Source organism: Lepidochelys olivacea, assembly GCF_965140295.1.
Source record: "Lepidochelys olivacea isolate rLepOli2 genome assembly, chromosome: 10".
Lineage (NCBI taxonomy): Eukaryota > Metazoa > Chordata > Testudines > Cheloniidae > Lepidochelys > Lepidochelys olivacea.
In genome coordinates, this window is record NC_140420.1 from 32938241 (window position 1) to 32956596 (window position 18356).

The 18356-nt window shown below is 46.8% G+C and overlaps 1 protein-coding gene and 1 long non-coding RNA gene across 5 annotated transcripts in view; both read right to left on the minus strand.

Moving 5' to 3' along the window:
* Positions 1-18356, minus strand: part of MGRN1 (mahogunin ring finger 1) — a 106347-nt gene that overhangs the window by 47308 nt on the left and 40683 nt on the right. For all 4 annotated transcript variants that reach the window (XM_084641127.1, XM_084641130.1, XM_084641129.1 and 1 more), the window contains exons 5-6: positions 14253-14370; positions 2-68 (exon numbers count right to left, since the gene is read on the minus strand). In XM_084641127.1, coding sequence (XP_084497253.1) covers positions 2-68; positions 14253-14370 — 185 coding nt within the window. The remainder of the gene's footprint in view (position 1; positions 69-14252; positions 14371-18356) is intronic.
* On the minus strand, positions 8159-13999 carry LOC311527302. Its single transcript, XR_014713306.1, has 2 exons — positions 9411-13999; positions 8159-8691 (listed from the first exon to the last, which is right to left on the minus strand). It is a non-coding gene; the product is annotated as an uncharacterized lncRNA (long non-coding RNA).

The following is an 18356-nucleotide window of genomic DNA, read 5'->3' on the forward strand; positions in this document are numbered from 1 at the left end:
CCATCCCCTTCATCCACTACGGCTTGGATCACCACAGGGAACACGCCACGATCCAAATCAAAGTTCAACTGAGAAGAAAGAAAACGGGGTTTCAACAATGAGAGACAAAGCCCATGTTAAGCCAACACCAAGACAGATTAAAAAGTAAGGCTCAAGACTGGTGGCTGGCTGTGGGGAGCTGTATTGTGATACAGAGTGTGGCCCACAAAAAGTGATGACTCTTTGTTAGGCCTGGGTGGCTGAGCTCCCCTCCCAGCTTTAGGGGGTGGGGCTGCCAGGGTAGAGCTGAGGCACTCTGGTGGGGTAGTACAGGGGGACGGCTCCCCGGCCACCTCCTGTGCTGTACTTGTTCTGCGGAGAGAGGACGTCATTCTGATGGGCTGTCAATCCCCACTTGCAATGAACACAAAGAATCTGTACCAAACATAAGACGACGCTTATCTTCCAGAAGGAAGAAATGAACATATTTTTAACGGGTACAGTGATTAAACAGGAAACATGGCTAGCAGACTAAGGAACCAGAGCAATTTGGATTTATTTGCACCCCACCAATTCACATATCCAAAGGAGCTCCTGTGCAATTTCCAGCTGCACAAAGTATCTAGAAAATAACTAATGCCATTAGTGATGCGTCGAAATGGTACACTGTAGTAGCAGTATCTAAGGGTAGTGTTGCAGATTTTGCCTCCTACTTTATACAAACTACGCATCACAAACTAAATATGAGTCAATAGTGAAATACTGCTACAAAAAAAGCAAACGTTATTCTGGGATACGTTAGCAGTAGTGTTGCAAGCAAGGCAAGAGAAGTAATTCTCTCTCTTTACTCAGCATTGATAAGGCCTCAGCTGGAGTACTCGGTCCCGTTCTGGGCTGCACACTTCAGGAAAGATGTGGACAAAATTGGAGAAAATCCAGAGAGGAGCAACAAAAATGATTAAAGGTCTAGAAAACATGACATGCAAAGAGTGACTGAAAAAACTGGGTTTGTTTAGTCAGGAGAAGAGAAGACTGAGAGGGGGAACATAACAGTCTTCAGTATATAAGTGGTAGTTATAAACAGGAGGGTATTAAATTATTCTTCTTATCCACTGAGGACAGGACAAGTAATGGACTTAAATTGCAGCAAGGGACTTCTAGGTTGGCCATTAGGAAAAACTTCCTAACTCTCAGGATAGTTAAGCACTATAAGAAATTATCTAAAGAGGTTGTGGAATTTCAGTCAAAGGAGGTTTTTTAAGAGCAGGTTAGACAAACACTTGTCAGCAATGGTCTAGATAATCCTTAGTCCTGCCTCAGTGCAGGGGACTGGACTAGATAACCCACCGAGGTCCCTTCCAGTTCTGCAGTTCTGTGATTCTATCACAGCAGTAATGTCCTAAGTGTAGTAGTACAGATTTTGCTTCCCACTTTATACCTCAGCACAATAATAATAGGCTACAACATTTTAAAAGCATGTTCTTCAGCTGGTAAATTAGCAACCCTGCCTATGCCACGAAAGAAACCCAGAGTGCCGCATACAGTCCTTGATGTTACATCACCACACGCCCCAGATCAGTCAAATTGCAATCTGGCATAAACCTCTCCCCCTGAAACACAGCACACGGATTTTCCTCTCCTGCCATGTTGTACACACAGTAGGTCAGGAACATGAATTTCAAAACAACAGCAGACAGTGACAATTTAAAATCTCACTTGAGAGTGCACAGCATAGGCCCAAATGCTTCCATTGCCTGAACTTCATAAAGCACTTTAACAACTGCAGGGAATCTTGTAAATTACAGAAAATGGAACTTTAAAGTATCGTCAGATGCCAGGAGAGGAGGTGGCTCAGGGATTCATTTCTGGAATTTTCTGAAACTACTGCATCAGTTCCCCGGCTTCAACTTGCAAGCCTAACTAAGTCTGTTAGCTACAGAGCTCTAAGTAGCTGCAGTTACACACTAAGCCATGGCTTCTCTTGTGCTCAGCATTGGCCATGAGATCTCCAAGGCAGAAGAGCAGAGTGAAAGGGACTGGCTTCCAGCTGGAGAAGGCACCAGCCCTTGGGGGAAGGGCATGGAGGAGGGCAAGAAACTCAGTACCTGAGGTTATTGAGGCTGTGGTGCCCCAAAACAGGCTGGGTTTCTTGCCCTCCTCCATGCCCTTCTCCCCAGGGCTGGTGTTATCCATGGTCCCACTTGCCCTCCAAGGCTGTTTGCAATTTAAATTGAAGGCTGACTTGAGAAGAGCCTTTCTTCTCAGCCTTTCTTCTGGACTCCTAATGAGCAAGAAAGAAGAGTCCACTGGATAAAGATGGGGCCTATTATTCACAGATTTATTTTAAGATGAACAAGTGATCATCCTAGGTCGGACTATCAGAAATGACCCTTCCAAGGCTGCTTCCTGCTCTCTGAGTCCTCCACAGTTCAGAAAATAGGAACATTTAACTACAGCACCTATCTCACAATAGTATCCAAACACTGTGTCAGACTCATCAATGTCACACACACTTATGGCACACCTGCTGTCAGATGTGCACAGGGGATCTGATCTACATGAGCAAGGTTCACACAGACATAGCAGAATACCACAGCCAAGTTCCAATTTGCAGACCAAGAGTTCTCCCCCTGCACTTCAGGATAATCACCCTTGTTCTACAAAACAACACACACATACCACCATAGATGGGTGCCTGGGGGAATGAGAAATGGCGATCCAACTGATAACGTACTGCATTTGGTAGGAGAAAGGATAAAACCCCTAAGTCAGATCTCTGAGGTATCCAATGAGTCCTCCAACACCAACAACATAACAAAAACCCAATATTCCTACGGAAAAAAAATAAGCAGAAAATTCCTTTTAGGCCATCTTTACACATCATAAAGCAGCAAAACGACCTCACAGTGCAGATACTTTCCCTCTTTTATTGGGTCTCATTTATCAAAGCCACCAGGCCAACCAAACGCCTCAGGCAAGGAGACCCTATTCACGTGTATATCCCCAGACAGATAATTAGAAGTTCCCTAGCAACTAATCAACTTTGCCTGCAACCAGAACCCTAAAGGGCTGTTGTGGGCAATATGCTGCTTTCAAAAGCCACGTCAAGTTGTTAGTTGCCATTAATGGCCTCATCGTTATAGCTGTTTACTGCATTAAAAAAGCACTGAAAGGAGCCAGCCTTCTGCTCTTGCTGGCAGCTGAAAGCACAGTGCCTGAAGTGACATCTTCACCATGAGCTCGGGGTGCGATTCCCCTGCTCATGCTACCTGAGCATAAATAGATGTGTAGCCATGGTAGCCCGGGTAGATGCAGCAGAGGGATGGGTGAGCCATGCTGAGCACATACCCACTAGTTTCAGGGAGGTTTGGCTCAGCCGTGCCCCCATAGCCGCTACCCATGATATCAAGGCTACGCTGCTATTTATATTAGCACTAACTTCATGAGAGCCGGCACGAGCAGGGGAGTGACACCTCTAGCTCGTACTGCAGATGTAGCCTTACACACACACTTCGGATGCTAAGAATGCAGATACCCCAGTGTAGTGAATTAACAAAGCTGGCAGGAGGGGGGCCTGCTGATTCAAAGGAGAGAGGCTGGAAAACATACCGGGGAAAGATGTTGCCAGGCTCAAGAGGCTCAATGAACATCTGGCCTTTCCTTCCAATAGGGTAAAAATGGACTTGAACTGCTCCCCCCACCCCAAACGCAAACCCTAGAACTCCTATGCCTTCAATTTCACAGGAATAATGAGACCAGAGCATGCATCTGTAGCGTATGAGACTTGAACCTCTGGGGACATGTTCCTTTCTCCCCACCCCATGCTTCCTAGGTTTCTCTCTCCCCAGCTCTGGATGCTGCAGAGAGCCCAGGGCGTCAGATGCTGGGCCAGCAGCCACTGTGACTGCCATTCAGCGTCTGCACAGGCACCAAGAGCCAAGTTGGAGGCTGCATGGCTGGTCTTTGCCTGCTGCCATGCTGTGCACCCTGCTGCCAGACAGAGCTCCTTCCTGACCCTGGCTCTTCAGCGCAGCACCAGGGCACGCAGCCCCATCCACTTGCCCTGCCAGACAGACAGGCAGCCTGTGCAGGGAAAGCAGAGGGGACTGCGCTCAACGGCTAGAGTCAGTAGGAGGCCAGTAATCACGGGTGTATCTGTCCACTCCCCTCCCAGCCCTGAGCCCAGTCTGCTTTCCCTGCGCAGCACTGAAGGGCCAGAGTTGGGAGGGGAGTGGAAAGATGCACCTGTGAGTACTGACTGGCCCCCTGCTGTAGAAATATGAGATAAAAGGTGTCCCAATTTAGTAAGAGACAGGTAATTTTCCATTTAAATATGCGATGTCCCTTGTAATACAGGACTGCTGGCACCCTACCCACAAGCCAGGCTGAATCACAATGGCAGGAGGTAACAGAGCTGCGAGGGGATGACACTGCCCAGGCTCATTCCATGGCTACCTGACGGCTTCACTTTCCAGCCCTGCCAATCCGGCAGTAGTGATAAAGAAATCAATGCCTGCAGGCTATGGGTCACTAGATTCCCTCAAAGCCACAGAAAGACCCGATTCCAGAAAGGGCTCACACAGCTGCTTCACAAAAGCAAAACATTGTGAGAAAGGAAAGAGTGTCTGTGTTCGTTCTGAAAGGCGCCAGAAGAGGTTTGGACACATCCCCACATCCCAGCGTCGTGTGCGCGCACTAGAAAAGGAAGAAAATGATGAATTCCTGCAGGAAGTTACAAAAAAGTTCCAGATGCTCAAGGTTCACTCTGGAAATGGAGGAGTGAGAATGATGGTCCACAGTATGAGACAGGTTATATACCACATCTTCTCCTTGGGTCACAGACAGGCATCCAGATACGCTCCTCCTGGTATCTGTACTGATGACCAGCTTTTCTGGATCCAACATCAGGTAGCTGTTAAACAGACACTCTCGCTCATTGGGTTTGATCAGCAGCAAAAGGTCAGAACATTTTAATCTTTAGGTTTCGCCATTCTTACCCAAATGAGTCAAATGGGAGCAGCTCACTCCTCTCAGAGGTATTGTTTCAGGCTGTCTGCAGCCAGAGGCAGACGGCACTGCACAGTGGTTACAGGCAGTTTGCAATTTGAAGGTTATCTTCATGGGGCTAGAGACTTAATTTCAAAGCAACAACACTTGTCTTCTAGAGCACGAGACATCCACCAATGAAAAAGCAGTCCTCACGGAGCAGCAGTGAGCCTCTCCAATTGGACCCCTTATCTTGTTTTTTCCCCAGACTTCATCTAGGACTGATTTTATCACCTAGTATCTCAAAACCAGAATGCTTTATAACTGTTGACAGCTGGAATTCCAAACATCCAGAGCACTCCTTTTCAGCTGTGTAGTTTCTCAGCAGGAGACCCTGAGTATATCTGGCAAATCGGGGGCAGGGAGGAAGGGGGAGAGGAGAAACAAGAGAGAGTAAACTCTCATGTAGTTAAAAGCATAATACCCAAGAGAGCTTCTGAGTAGGGATAACTATCCTGTACTGCACTTGAAGTTCTAGCATGTCTTTCCATCTCTAACTGCTATGAGCTGAATTTTAAACCTAGTAACTTTACCCACAGTTGTTCATGATGTTCCTTCAGGGGAGCTGAGAATGGCTTCATTTTCAAACCATGGCACAAGGGGCATTTCTATAGAAAACAGAGACCCACCGTCCCATTACCTCTCTGTTCAGTGTGCTTCCTTCCATTAATTATAACCTAAATTTTAAAAGGTTTCAGAGTGGTAGCTGTGTTAGTCTGTATCAGCAAAAATAACGAGGAGTCCTTGTTATTTTTGCTATTTTTAAAAGGTGTAACAGTGGATCTCTTAGGCCTGCGCTGCACTAAAAAGTTAGGCCGATCCTGCTACATCACTCAGAGTTGTGAAAGATCCACAACCTGAGCCATGTAGTTTAGTTGATCCAGTACAGAGCGTGCTGGGTTGATGGCCTCATGGATGGTAGATGGCCTCTCCCACTGGTGTAGGTAGGGTCTACACTGAAGCGCTATGGCAACGCAGCTGAAGTTGTGCTGCTGTAGCCCTTCAAGTGTAGAGCCCTCAGATACAAAGTAGACTAGTACCACCTACCAAGTACAATGTGGCCCATTAAATACCCTGCTGCACTGCCACCAGACGGGCAGCATACGTAATATCTTAGGCCTATCAGGCTGCAGCAAGCTCCCAGGGCTAGAGTAGATCTTCACTAGAAAAGCTGCAGCAGCACAGGGGTTCTTCCCTCGCTAGGTCAACGGGATCTACACTGGGGTTAGGTTGGCTTAACCAAGTCGCTCAGGGGGTGTGGATTTTTCACACCCCTGAGCGAGGTAGCTGGGTCAAGTCAACTTTTTAGCATAGACCTGGCCTTAGTCCAGATTTCCACTACAAACTTATGTCGACAGAAGTTAGGTCGGCACAGAGCTGCTGCAGTTGGTACACTGCTCATGTGCGCGCATACCGGCCCCTTTGTGTTGGCAGTGTGCATACTCACCAGGACTGCTTGTATCGATGCAGAGTGTGGATAGGTATCCCACTATGCAACTCACCACCTGCCAGCACACTGTATTTTGGGAAGTCTTGGCAATGCATGATGCGGCCAAAACGAGTCGCACAAGACTGACTGGGAGCACGGGGTCAACTTCCCAGTTTGCAGCTGTCTCCATCCCATAATTTTATCTGTATCCCAAAATCTTTGCACCTTTTTTCAAAATCCCCCAAACCCACATGGCCCTCTTCGCTGTCCGCCACGTCTGACAGAAGCATGGCACGTGTATAACTCTGCACTAGTGTCATGAATGTTGCAAGCACAGGGCGCCTGATCCTGAGGAATTTGCAGAGATGCAAGAACTACTGAATGAGTGAGGAACGTGACATTTCCCTGGAGGATAGAGTGCTGTGGGCCATAGCGAGCACCAATTCAAGTTTGTGGGCAGCATTTGCGGAGCAGCTGCAGATGGTGGAGTGCCACTTCTGGGACTGAGAAACAAGCACCGACTGGTGGGATCACATCGTAATGCAGGTTTGGGATGACGAGCAGTGGCTCCAGAACTTTCAGATGCGTAAGGCCATATTCCTGGATCTGTTTGCTGAGCTTGCCCCAGCTCTCCAGAGTAGGGACACCAAAATGAGAGCTGCACTGGCAGCAGAGAAGCGAATGGTGATTGCATTGTGGAAACTTGCAATGCCAAATTTATACCGGTCAGCAGGAAATCAATTTGGAGTCGGGAAATCCACTGCGGGGACTGCTGTGATGCAAATGTGCAAGGCCATTAATCGCCTCCTGATACGCAGGGCTGTGATTCTCGGCAATGTGCAGGACACAGTGGATGGATTTGCAGCAATGGGGTTCCTGAACTACAGTGGAGCAATAAACGGCACACACATCCCTATTCTGGCACCAGACCACCACGCCACAGAGAGTACATCAACAGAAACAGCTAATGTTCCACAGTTGGGCAAGTGTTGGTGGATCACTGGGAACACCTTACTGATATCAATGTGGGCTGCTCAGGGAAGGTGCACGATGCTCTCATCGTTAAGAACACAGGACTGTTCAGAAAGCTGCAAGCAGGGACTTTCTTTCAGCAATGCAGAATGACAGTTGAGTGCACTTTTGGTCATTTGAAGGGATGCAGGCGTTGTTTACTCAGTGACCTCAGTGAGAAAAATAAGCCAATGGCTATTGCTACCCGTTGTGTCCTGCATAACATCTGTGAAGCAAGGGGGAAAAACGTTTCTGGCGGGTGGAGGCAGAGCAGCTGTCTGCTGAATCTGAACAGCCAGATACAAGGGCTATTAGAAGAGTTCAGTGTGGAGCTACACAGCTCAGGGAAGCTTTGTAAGACCATTTTAACAGTGAGCCACAGTAGCATGTGTTGTTGTAGTGGACTCTACCTCACCTTGCTCTTTAGTGGCCTGGTAGGAATCGTGTGGTGATTGCTGTACGTGTAGTAATAGAACATTGTCAATGCACCTATTAATGTTGTTTCTGAATGACCTTATGAGTTGTGAGACACTTTGCAGTAACAGGTAATTGGTTGCTTTCAGAACTGCTGAGCACTCAGCAGCATCTGTTGTGAACTAATAAAAATGAATGGTTACAAATAATAGAATTTTATTCTGTAACAACTTCAGTGCAAAAAGAACCCGTGCAATTTCAAAACAAATCCATTAAAAATGGAATAAAATGGAATTTATTAAGAGAACAGAACTTGTGAAGGGGAAAGAACATTCATGCCCATTTCAGCTACAAATACACCGACTGTGGCTGTCATGGGTCAGTGATTGTTTTTCATGTGCCCCCGGGTGGAGCGGCAGGGGTACTGCAGTGACCCCTGATTACACGTGAAATGTTGAGGAGGGGGTGTGTAGGGAGGTCCCAATATTGGGTTCTCAATGGGCTGCAAAGAGAGGTGAGCCTGGGATTGTTAAACCTGCAACAGAGTCTGCAGCATCTGTGTTTGCTGTCTGAGAAGCCCCATTATGTCTTGGTGCGTCTCCGTCTCCTTGTCCTGCTGGAACTCCTGAGCCTTTCTCCTCCACTCTTTCCTTCTCCAGGTGTCCGCAAAGTTCATCCTCCAGGCCCTGTGCTCATGGTGCAGTGGAGTACAGGATCTCATTAAAGATGTCATCCTGAGTTCTCCTTTTTCTCCTCCTCATCTGGCTCTGCCAGTATGGAGGGGGAGACCCTGAAGGTCGCAATGGCAGCAGCTGCAGATATAAACACACAGAGGTACCACTGTCAGCATATTCACCACAGAAAGCAAAACTTAAGATGCTTAATTCACTCCCATTGCTCCTCTAAAGCTTTAAGCTCTGCATTCTCGCTTCTACTTGGGATTGCTTGTGCACGGCACCAGTCACTGCACCAGCCATGGTGAGTATGATCCACTGGGGGTAGGGGAAATGAGGAGGGAATTGTTTGATCACAGGATTCTAGTTGTACAAGGCAATGGCACTGAATACTGAATGGCACAGACAGTGGTGATTTTAACTGATATCTCAGCCCTGAGGGTAACAGAGGCAGAGAGAGCACAGCTGCTGCTGGTGTCCCAGAGCTGCCCGGCTCATATGCTGCTAGCCTGTGTACTGCAATGCTGCCTGCTAAAATGATCACCAAGTGGCATGGGACAGCGTCCTACCACGGTAGAAGAAATAAGACAGCCCTCCCTAGCAACCTTCGGCTGACAATGGAAGAGGACTGCAATGAAAGTTTCATTGAGATCTCCATGGAGAATTCAAGGGACATCCCTGTGTACATAAACATGTGGCCCCCTTGCCTAACTCTAGAGGGGAATGAAAACCTGATAGCAACTCTACCTCTCTTGGTTGTACCACTCCCTCTTCTAGCAAGAATCAATTAATAAGAATGTCCTGCTACTTTGGAGATGCCACCCCTGTAATTGAAATATTTATCCACACACACTTACCAAGGCTCTTTACCCTACAGTGAACTTGCCCAGGATCAAAAGGCAGGACTGGCTGGATTGCGGTGGAATCAAAAACAGGTCCTCACTGTGCAGCTGGATTCCCCCGGTCACCTGTCTCCCATATTCCTCCTCCTCCTCTTCCACATCCTCCTTGCTGTTCATGGCAGGGACCTGTGACTCAGGCTCCTCAGAGTGCTGGGGGTGGTGCTGGGGTCTCCACCGAGGATGGCAAACAGATCTTTGTAAGAGCAGCAGGTCTGTGGCTCGGCACTAGACCGATTGTTGGCCTTCCTGGCCTTCTGGTACACCTTCTGCAGTTCCTTGACTTTCACGCAGCACTGCTGGTGGTCCCTGGTCATGCCCCTTCTCTTGCATCCCCTGAGCAATTTGCTCACAGATGTCAAGGTTTCTACTACTGGTTCAGATCTATGCCTGCACAGCCTTTTCTCCCCACAGGCCCAGGAGATCCAATATCTTCTGCCTACTCCAGGCAGGAGTGTGCAGCCAGCATGGTCAACTGCGCAGTTTCACTCAACAAGAGAGAGCTGCTAGGTGTGGTCGACAAGCCAGGCAATCAGGAAAAGGAATTTCAAAAATTTGCAGGGCTTTAAGGGGTGGAGGTGGGGGTTCTGGTCTCCGTGACCTCGGGGAAGCAGAGTTCACAATGATGACCAAAGCAGTCAGTGTGGGGCATTGTGGGACAGCTGCTGGAGGACAGTTAAGGTCGACATAAGTAACACGGCGTCTAGCACTCGCACTGCATTGACCTAAGTACAATGGCTATGGCTCTTCGCTGCTTATGGTGTCAGCGTAATGGGGCACTTCCATTGGTGGGAGACAAAGTTAAGAATAGACAAATGCACAACTAGGTCCACGTACGCTATCTTGCATCGACCCAACTTTGCAATGTAGACCAGTCTTAATTTACTTTGTGGAGGGTGCAGGAGAACAGAAAATTGGGAATCTACCACCTTTTTGTTCCTAGCTTCAGTCTAATCATTACAGAGGCCGAATGTTCTAGGAAATGTTTAACTATGGTTAGTCTACAGGCTTCCTAGAAAAATTTTCAGTTCTCAACTATATAATGACATGACTATGTATCAATTTAGACCAGTTGCTATTAAAGGTCTTGTGACTGAAACCACTTCCTGTCTCAGCTCAGCCTCAAACACTGCGAGATCCTCTGCAGGGGTTTGCTGCATCTCTAGCTAGCCATTTCTATACCACATTTTCAAAACTACCATGTCTCACTCCAAACATTCCCAACTCATTAAAGATAATTGACTAAGGTGCAGCTGAAAGCAGCTCTTAGGTTCCTGCTCCACTTCCTGCTCCCAATCTACTATTGCAAGAGCACAGCTACATTTTGGCACATTTGGCGGGGAAAGCATAGGCCAGAACTACTTTGTGAATTTGTGCACTGTCTGAATGTACGGTCTCCCGAAGGCTGCACTTCATGTTCCCTCTTGGATGTGTAGAAGACAGTCTTTCAACAACGAAAGCCTCTTAGTACAGTTTGCCAATGAACCAACACATCTGTAAAGACAAACTAAAACATGCACTTAGTAAGGTTTATCCAGCCAGCCACCCCAGGCAAGACTGCTTTCCATCCTGTCATATGGTCAAGGGCTGTGTCATATACAACCACTGCAGTAGGCAAAAGCATGAACTCCATCTTATTCTGACAAACTAACAGTGAAGCTGGCAAGCAGTCCACAGGGTTTAAGTGAATACAGCTGAACAGCAGCACACAGTTTGATGTCCGACAGGAGTGCTGCATTTCAGAGAGTAGTTAGGAAGACCTAGCCACATGCATGTTATTGGGCGTGGAGGGGGGAAGGGAAGGTAGATACACACACAGAAACCCTCCTCTGAGCCATGCTGCCTGTTCTACATTTGCTCCCCAAGCAGGACTCCCAGTGAAGTCAGTTGCAGACCTGCCAGACGGCAGGGCTGATTATGCAACAGATCAGCAGAGTGGATCAGCAGAATTTGGTCCGAAGAGGAGATGGGAAGGGGGTTTACAGCTTATGTTTCTATAGTACCTCTGACTCCAAAGAGCTTTGAAGACTTGACCAACAGATGTGCAATACACAGATCACCTCCACCTCTGCTGACACACAGCTGTTTAAAGACTAGTTGCAAAACTTTTGCTAAGAGTTAAAAACCTGTTTGCACAATTACAAGTGACTCTGGCTGGTCAGAAATGCCATTAACAGAGGATTTGAACAAATTTGCTTTTCTAAGAGGCTGAGGAGAGTCTGGGCTGCCAGCATCTTGCTTCCTTCATCAGAGTGAGTGACAAAGGGAACGAAAAGCAGGGCTGAGAATGGGACAGTTCTTTCAGCTGTCGTAGGTGTACTTGTGAGGTCATCTACTGGCAGAGAAACTAGAACATCTGCAGCCCAGATTTCTCAGGATCATGGGGAAGAGCCTGGTAATTGCCTTACGGTTTGTTTTGAAACTATGGTTAGGGGTGTATTTTACCAATGGCTATTCACTCTGCTGGGATTGCACAACATATATAGGGTTTTTTTTTGTTTCCACGTTTAACCATGCACTGCAACATTACAACAGTTTGGGACAGGAAGTGAATATCATCATATCCAGTTGAGCGTGGACAGCAGGGTGAGGGTTAGAGAAAGTCCCTATCTTGGCTGGAAACTGGCCAAAACACCTGGATTAACACCACTCATAATACTCTTCTGAGCAGAGAGCATCATTAACCACAAACGGCCAAGACCTTGGTATTATAGCTCATCAACAAGGACAGCACCTCTAGCAGCAAAGCTTCCCACAGTTCCATGCTGGGGCACTGGTATGTTACTGACTCAAAGGACGCCACTTCCTCTAGCACATAGACGAGGAAAGTACTGAGCTAAAGAAAACCCAGCCTTCCATAGTTAGTGATACGTGACAAGTTCCGAGGATAAGCTAAAGGAAATGGTATTGAGGAAGCCAGTCAGATGTGCCTACTAATCTTGTCCCAGGAGACAAAAATAAAGGGAATTTAGGAACTGAAATGAGGCAAATTTAAAACAAATCAGAGAAAATGCTATTTTGTACAGAGTGTAGTTCACATGTTGGTCTCAAAGTCACAGATGCGACTGAGATAGACTTCAGCATGATTAAAATACCAGGTAATAACTCATTTATATGAACAGGGAACCCTTACAGCTCCCTAGCTAGGTTTAGAGGCACATTCACCATCAGTATTTTAGTAATTTGACAACTTTGCCGTCCAAGGGTGGTTAACATCAGTTATGGTAAACACGATATTTTAAACTGAGAAAGATCCCACCCAATATTTACTTAACTGTCAGGTGCTGGGAAAAATGGAAACAAAAGAAAAGAAATGCAGTGACTAGCTCATTCACCTCTGATCTCACAATCCTCCTCTGCAGTAAGGTGCGCCATCATTTTGAAATTAAAATCAGCAGACATAAAAGCCTCACCCTAAGGCTGATAAACCAGATGGAACAGTGAAATTAAACGTACCAAAAATGCTGTTAAACATACAAAGAAACCCAGAAAAAACACCAATCTTTTTCTCGCTAATCTCTCAGTTCTAGGAAGGTAGGCAAGTTACTTGTAATAACAGTAACTAACATGTCACACAGTATCATTTTGGAGTTGACAGATCCCTTTATGTTTTGGGCCCACATGACTAGATAGAATCCCTTTCATTTTCTTGTAAGAATCTTATCTATCAGATACCGGACAAAGGGAAGCTTATGGAAGGCTATACATAAATGCTCACTTTCCCAACCAACACAGCTCCAGTCATGGTGATCTTGAGTTCTTTGAAACCCGTGAATGAATGCAAATGTGCCTTATAGGCTCAATTACCTTTGTAGTATCTTTCCAAAAGGGCTATGGTGAATTCTCCATTACTGGCAATTTTTAAATCAAGATTTGGGGGATGCTTTTCTAAAATCCCTGCTCTAGTTCAAATAGGAATGATTGTGGGGCAGTTCTCTGGCCTGTGTTACACAGGAGATCAGGCTACATGATTGCAGTGGTCCCTCATCCCTTCCAGCCTTGGAATCTATGAACACATATGCGCCCCCTCAATATTCTGTAACAGACACACACTAGGAAAAAACAAACACACGCTGATTCACCAGTAGGACATCATGAGAAATGGAATACTAATACTAATTCACAGCTCAGAACACAATTCAAAATTGTACTCTTTTCTAGAGAAGATAAGTATTTATTTTCAAAGCGATCAAATTCCACCCTGCTTGTATGATTCTGACTTCCTTTGATGGGGTAAAAAAAAAAGTGAATATTGTAACTGGGGACTCTCTCTTTAAAAAGAAGTTTACTTATCAATCATGTGGTTTAATACGTTTGCTAAGTGGACCCAACTTTTCTGCAGGCTCTGTGTAACCAGACACATTACTAGGTGATAAATGCCTCTCTGAAGGGGACTTGCGTTCCTGAGCTCCCACAGTGCCCTGATCAGTTGGGAGAACATCACATCAAGACTGGATGAAAAAGCAGCAGCTTCCTCTGGAGATGGCACCAGTGTCATTCACCCAGAGAGCTGTAGATAAGTTCCAATCTACTCCAGGTATCTGAGATCTCGACAGACAGTCCAACCCGCCCCAACCCATGCCCCCTTTTTTTTTTTGGCTTAATATACCTACCCAACAGTTGTCCTGAATGTTTCAGACCCATTTTTCCCAGGGCCCTTCACCCCATGCTGACAGATCATGCCACGGCAACTGTGACTGGTAATTTTCCAGCTACAACTCAGGAAGTTAAATAAACAGAGCCCAGTGTTTCTGGAACAACAGGGTTTTGGAGAAGAGGGAAATCTAAGGAGAGATTTACCTCATCGTCCTTCCAGTCTGAGAAATCAATCTTGAAGGAAGGCAGGGAGAATTGCTGGCTCACCCCTCTCTTGTAATGAACCGTCTCTGACTGCAGAGAAGGATTCTTTGTGCTGTATCTGGAGAGGGGGCAAAAAAGAAAACTCAATGTAACAAGTGATTGCTCTGTGCTGGACTCTAAGAAAGTCATTCACGCCTGCAGCCTCCCAGGAATCACAAATAGCTGCTCTGAGAAGTGGAGCTGGCAGGGGCTGGCAGCCATTCACTCTGGACACAAAAAGGAAGGGAAAGTGAGCTCAGGAGAGGGAAAGAGCGCAAGAACACAGCCTTGATCTGCAGTCAAGTTGATCAGTTCCATAGTGGCCTGGATGGGAATATTAGTCAATGGGGCAGCACAAAGCACTGCAGACAAGGGACCCCAGCCTAGCAAAGGCTGACCCCAGAGGTCTGGAGTATGGGTACTGGCAGCACATATTTTAACAGGCTCAGGTCTCCTCAATACTTTTGAAGAGGAAGCCTGGCCCCTGCCCTCAATGCACAGCTGAAAGCTTGAGCAGTGATCTAACAGTGATAAATCTTTCCACACCTCCCCTCACTTGCTGACAGGCTGCCTGCGTCCCGCCTGCGATGGCATTTGGCTCCCTCTAATGGCTGCACACAGAGAGCAGTGGCAGCTTAGCATTGGATCAGCATTTGGGCCAAGTAGCAGGAACTAAATTTGATACCCTCCTCTCACACCCATGTCTCCAAGCCCCATGCCCCTTTCCCTCCCTGCAAGAGCAGCATCCTTGATCTGAAGGCAGTACAACTCCACTAGCTCAAGGGCACCCCCCACCAGCCGCACCAACACCAGATCCAGGGGTGTTGGCCAACTTTCCCTCCACACCTATGGCGGAGTGACAGTTATTCCCTTGTTAGGGTCTTACTCTGAAACCAAGGCATCACCTGGAGCAGTAGGGCCAGCTGCCACCCTCCAGGCCTTCTGCACTTGTAATCGGCTGGGTTCTCTATCCTAACCCAAGTTAGAAGTTCCAGCAGGGCTGTAAGCATCCAAGGAAACTTCCACCTGGTGCCACTATTTACTGTGTCCAGGGTGTAAGTGGTATCTTACAAATCATAGGGGAAGCAAAATGTCCCGGGTGCAAGCTAAGGCAGAAATAATGATCCTTGAAGGGTGTTTAGCAGAGTTCAAACCAAGGACCTACAGTCCAGACCTTTACGTACTTGAGCTAAAGGAGTAACTCCATTGGTTAGCCATAGTAATAGGCTGTTATCCTCAGTATTCTCCGTTGTAAGGGAGAGGAATAGCAGCAGCTCTGTAAAAACAAATGGTTTGAAAGAGGGGCTTTGCGCTTGCTCAAAGAGCAGGGGCTGGAGAGAAACCAAGCAAGGGAGGTGAGGAGAATGGGAGGCGCGGCTCTTGAGGTGAAAGAGGATGAGAGAAGGGCAGAGCTGTGCGAAGGGCAAGACCATGGCTCTGAGGAAAGTGTGCAAGGAAAGAGGAAACCAGGGAGTAGAAGCACCGCTAGGAGATCTGGATTCAGCATCTTTAAAGGATCTGACTAGCCCTTTTGTGATACAGAAGCGAAGCTCGCAGACTGTCAGGAACTAAAGCACCTGCTGTGGCTGGAAAGCACACTTGCAACTTCCACGGTAACTAACGCAAAGCGCGTGGAAAAGAGATGGTAAGACAGCTCCCACAAGGGCTCCAAAGAACACGACAACAGCCACTACCACCTAGTGTGCCCTGCCTCTGCTCCAGCCAGGAGCACGATGCAGCTCCCACATATTTACACAACAGCAGTCATCTCCCTCACGTTTTCTGTCTTGCATTTAGAGCTTAAAGCTTCCCAGAGCTCCATAATAATGCTTTTGTTGCCATGGTTGCGTGGTACAGTTGGTTGGCTACTTAGATGCACTTTTAACTAGCTGATAGCTCCATTTCCAGTGTGTTGGTTGGCAGTGTAAAGCAGGGGATCTTCTCTTCAGAGTCCACAGCAGGCTGCTCCAGGACAGCTACACCGCTCACCCACCTAACAGCCGAGAGGTTTAATGCAGTTCTGACACACGTGATCAATAATTAGCTATCCACAGCCTGTTTTGAGCACCACTGCACACCTACCATTAAAAAGCACCAACCCAGGGAAAGCACCTGCTCATCTGCCCTTACCCTTACACGCTCAAGCCAATACTTTCAAACTGGGGGCCTAAAGTTAGGCTCCTAAATCCACAGTCAAGTCCTTAGGATTTAGCCGCCTGATTGTCAGAGAAGCCGAGCACTTACAAATCCCACTCAAGCCCGTGGGAGCAGGAAGCTTGGAGAAAAAAAGAGACCACTTCTATTTTAGGAGTTTAAACGTCTGATTTTAGGTCTCCCAGTTTGGCCTCAGCTATCTTGGTGATGAGCACAGTATAAATGTCTGGAGGAGAAAGAACTGCAGATGTCTTACCCAGCCGGCCTGAGCCAAAAATTACATGCCCCAGGCAAGCTCCCCAGTTGGTGTACACTGGCATAGTTACACTGGAAATCCATTGCCACGACACTGACACCAGCTAAGAACCTGGCTGGTAGAATTTTGCCAGGCTGATTAGACAGTCAGTGGAACCACTTGCATGGGGTGCCAAAGACTGATTTTGCAAATTAACAGCTGGGTGAATAAAAAAAAAACATCCAGGGGACTGCACTAAAACGTGCTTTGTTCATTCTTGCTGGGGTAGTTTCATTTTAATGATTTATGACAATACTTCACAATGTACTAGAAAAATGTTCAGAACAGTACAGCATAAAAATAACAGCTGTAGTAATAGGAGATCTCGCTGCAACTCTGTTATTAAAGTGCTGTGGGGAGGTGGGAAGTGACAGCTGCTTTGTGTGTGAATTATAGGGTACGCAGGTGAGTGTGGTTTTACTTACTATACAGTCAAATCAGCTACAGCAAGCACATGGTGTCCCAAGTCAGGCATAGGCATCACTTCAATTCAATTGGGATTTTATTGGCAGAATACACTAGACAAATGTTGCTAAAGGCTGAGTATGAAAAGCCAGACCCCTTAGGTCTCTGTCAGAGGCAGTTAGGACTCATGCAGGACAGGTCACACACAATGTTTGGGGTTTGATCCTGTGTCCGTTTGTATGTCCATTCCTGACCTGGTGGTAGGTTGCCACACAGTGCAATGTCAACTCTCTCCTTTCTCCCAGGAAGAGGCATAGCTTCTCCGCACCAGCCCTGGAGAAACTGTGGCCGAGTGTGTGAAATCTGCCCTTTGGCAGGCAGGTTTCACCATCCCAAGACTGTAGCAGGTCTAGATTTGCTAGCTGGACTTATTGTGTAAGACGTGCTGCACTCATATTTACTCTAACCAGCATGCCCAAGTTGTTCAGCTAGTGCAGCTGCAGAGAAAGGCAAGAGGGGGCTAAACTCTTATTAAAGAAAGAGGGTTTACCTGTGGGCAGTGAAATCTCTGGAATTTAGTTTTATGGCATAGGAGTTTCAAGCACTATAGAATTTCTTTGGGGGCTGCTATCTGTATGGCTCAAAGCAGGCTTTGGCCTTAAAGAGAGGAGTAGGTTTGTGCACAGCAGTAAATACCCAGCCCTGGATTGCTTCACACACTTCTGCTATAGACACTCATGCTTAATTTGACTTCTCTGTACAATCAAGGAGAAAGGACTTTCACAGGCCATGAATAAGCATGAGACTATTAAGTGACAAGAGGCTCATCTAGTCCTGCTGCCTCCTTTCTGTACACACTCAAATGAATGCAGCCAGTAGGCCAAGGCATACATTTAATTAGCTGGTTCACCACCATCAAAAGGAATTAAGTTCAAAATCCCACATTCAAACAGATGGTAAGTGACCCAGTGTCACATGGGCTGTCACTTTAAAAGAGACAGGATTGGGTGGGGTGGTTTTGCAATACCTGATACTAATAGAAATGAAATGTAATAAATCATTCCAATGAAATCAGCTGTGCTTCATTGTGCCTGCAAGCAAACAGTGCAGTATAAGTAATTTAGGGAAGAGCATCTCTTGTCTCTAAAGCACATGGAAAGGAAAAGCTCTGCACAAGTACTGAACAGTATCCTCACACAGAGTTAGAAACC